General features: G+C 61.8%; 1 protein-coding gene across 6 annotated transcripts in view; it reads left to right on the forward strand.

Annotated features, from left to right (window-relative positions):
• Positions 1–693: 693 nt before the first annotated feature.
• EPHA7 (EPH receptor A7) overlaps positions 694–3,066 on the forward strand; it is a 165,813-nt gene continuing 163,440 nt past the window's right edge. For 3 of the 6 annotated variants that reach the window (XM_015621678.2, XM_015621674.2, XM_015621680.2), the window contains exon 1: positions 694–990. In XM_015621678.2, the coding sequence (XP_015477164.1) occupies positions 894–990 (97 nt within the window). In that variant the 5' untranslated portion in view covers positions 694–893. The remainder of the gene's footprint in view (positions 991–3,066) is intronic. The other 3 variants (XM_015621673.1, XM_015621677.2, XM_015621675.1) reach the window with 2 other exon arrangements.

Below are 3,066 nucleotides of genomic sequence, written 5' to 3' on the forward strand. Positions count from 1 at the left end.
AAAACGCGAACGCAACAGAGGGAAGCGATCCCAAGTGATGTCCGCCCCGAGGAACTTGACTGCTGTGGCAGGGCTGTCTTGGGGAGCCATCCCACAGCTTCTGTCGAAGTTTCCCTTTCGGTGGCAGCAACCCAGGTGCGCGCTCAGCCCGGCCACGGGCGGGCACCGCGCGGGGTCACCGCCGGGACCCGCCGGCGGCGGCTCGGCTTCGGGCTAAGGCCGGACCCTGGTCGGGACCCCTCTCTCTCGCTACTCCGGCGGCTGCGACACGGGGAGACCACAAGGAACCCTGGGGGAGGGACGCATGGACTCGCTTCCTCGCAGGACGATCCGAGCAGTGGCTTCCAGGGGTGCGGGACAGCGCCGGGAGCCGCCCGAGCTCGGTGCCCCGCTCCCGGCTCGGCCCCTCCGTCCCGGCGCTGCGCCCCGCGCGCAGCCCGCGGCTCCCCGGCACCGGCAGACACCCGACACCGCCGCGCGCTCATTGGCCGCCACCGCCGGCACCGCCCCCCCGGCCGCGGCGACTCAGGGGGCGGCTCGGCCCGCCGGCCGCCGATAGCTGCTGCCGATTGGTCACAAGCTGCTGTCAGTCACGTTGAGGGACGGGCCGCCCCGCCGCCGAGGCCCCGCCCCCCCGCCCTCATTGATATTATCGGCGCGCGGCGCGGGCGGCCGGGCTGCAGTCGGGGCTGGCGGGCGGCCGGCCCGGTGCGGGAGCCGGGCAGCGGCGCGGAGGCGGAGGCGAAAGAGAAAGGCAGCCTGGAGGGAGGGAGCGCCGAGCCACTGACTAGCACAGCAAATTCTCCACCGTCCTCTAGCACCCACCAAGCGGCGGCAGTGGCAGTGTCTAGGAATAGAGAGCTAGAAATATAAAATCACCCCGCTCCTGCACCATGGCTTTCCAAAGTAGGCTCCCTTCTTGGATTATTTTGTGCTCCGTCTGGCTGTTCCGCTTTGCACACACGGGGGAGGCACAGGCTGCAAAAGAAGGTAAGGTGATGCGGAAAACAAAAGTTTGAGCTTATTTATTGCTTTTACCCACGAAGTCTGGTTGGTGGCTTAGTAGGGGACCTTCCTGCCCCTGCCAGACGCTTGTCAGCCCCCCACTCAGAAAAAAAAAAATAAAATAGTTTTTAGTTGAGGCGGGAGGGAGGAAAAAGCACAGCATTCACTGGAGGTTGTGCGTATGTATGTGTGAGGGACCGGGACAACTGCCTTTGCTCCCAGGAATGAGGTTTGCGAGGCATTCGCACGTGATGAGGAGGAATGGGGCTGGGAGAGCCCCCGGGCCGGGTATCCGTGCAGGGCAGCGTCGCTCTCCCGAGAAGGTGCAGGGAGGGCGGGTTACCTCGCTGCTCCCCGGGCAGGGGCTGAGGGCCGAGTTTTAGGGTTCGGGACGTGTGGTGGGAGGCGAGGCACGGCTCGGGGCTGGGGCTGCGGGGCACTCCCCGCCGGGGGCCTGCAGCGCTCCGGCCCAGCGGGGCCGGGCACAGACCGCGGGAAGGAGCATCGGGGTGCAGTTTTGCACGTCCCAGCTGTGCAGGCTGGACACGTATTCAGAGGGTACCATACGGCCTGTCGTCGTGTGCCTGCAACGTGTGTGCTCTCCCCCGGCATCGCTGGAGAGAGGTTTAGGGTTTTTACACCACCTGCGTATCACAGCGGAGCTCCCCCGTCCTCATCAGTTCAATACTGGTATCTGTGTAAGGCGCACCCCGCACATTTGTTTCCCCCGCGCACGGAGACAAACCAGGCAGTTTTGTATCAGAGACTGATGTAGGTGTTTAAAATCAATTCACAGAGCCCATCTGGGAATCTCTTTTTTCACGCGGAGAAAATCCGAAATGATTTAAAGGAGCTCCCTGCTCGCGCTTGACAGCCGAAGGCGAAGGTCCGTCTCCATCTTCGGGGGTGGGGGAGGACGACACACACGACATGACAGGGAAGGGGGAGTCAGGGCATTTTCGGTGCCTCTGCATATGTATGCGTTTGGGGTTTTCCCCCCGCCTCAGCTGGATGCGTCAGTATTTTTCATCAAACCTCCGGCATGCAATAAAATATCATTTGGAGCTTTAAAAAATGCCTCAATTAAAATGTACTCTGCCCTTAAAAGCCGAAGTCTATGGCGAGATTAGAGAGGGAAAGAAGGAGCAGCCTTTCCGTAGCAGCATTTCGAAAGTTTATTTGGAGGGGCTGTAAAGCACAGAAAGCCTCATGTGGGGAGCACTAACGCGTAGCCGTGGGTGGGGGGAGAGGAGAAGGGCCGGGCAGTCGGGCAGGGAGCAGGCGGGGAGGGTGCGGACTGCCTGCCCCGCTCTGCCCTGCCGATTGCTCCGGGATCGGAGCTACTCCGGTGCTTCCCAGCGGTAGCCTATCCCGGGTTTTTCTGTGTTACACGTCTGTGGGTGGTTATATAGTCATCTATACCGATGGTTGTGCTTGTATAATAGCTGTATATTCGGGGAAAATCACCTAACCAAAGGAGGGTCAGGAGGGGGCGAGCGGCAGACAGGAATTGATAGCAGATACCTGCTGCAAGCGCAGAAAACTCTCGCGGAAGAAAAAGCGAGTTAAAAAGAAGAAAAAAGAAAAAGGAAAAAAAAAAAGTAACTTTGCAGCTTAATCGCTGGCCCCGCCGAAGGACCGGTGGCGGCACCAGCCCCGCGTGGTTTCCTATCCCTACCCACTGGGTACGGAAGAGAGATGGGAGGGGTAAAAGGCTGGAAAGTTTTCCGAGTTTCTTTTCTGTAGCTCAATACAAGCCGCGGTTAGATGATGGAGAGGAGCGGGGCAGGGTCCGCCTATCTATCTAAGCGAGGAAGTGACCGCGTTACCTGCGGAGCCGTTTGCCCGCGGCCAGGACCCTCGGGTCCTGCGCAGACACGGGCAGCGGGCTATTCTTCGCTCCGTGGCCGCGAAAACTCCGGGCTCCGTTCTGGGGCCGCTGTCCCGGGCGCTTCCTCCCAAATCCGCGGCTGTCGGGGGTGTGGCGGGGGCGGCCGCGGGACCGGCGCTCCGCTGCGGCTCGGCCGCGAAACGCCGCTCTTCGGCGCGGGGGCGCGGCCG

The sequence above is a fragment of the Parus major genome, chromosome 3 (assembly GCF_001522545.3).
Source record: "Parus major isolate Abel chromosome 3, Parus_major1.1, whole genome shotgun sequence".
NCBI lineage: Eukaryota > Metazoa > Chordata > Aves > Passeriformes > Paridae > Parus > Parus major.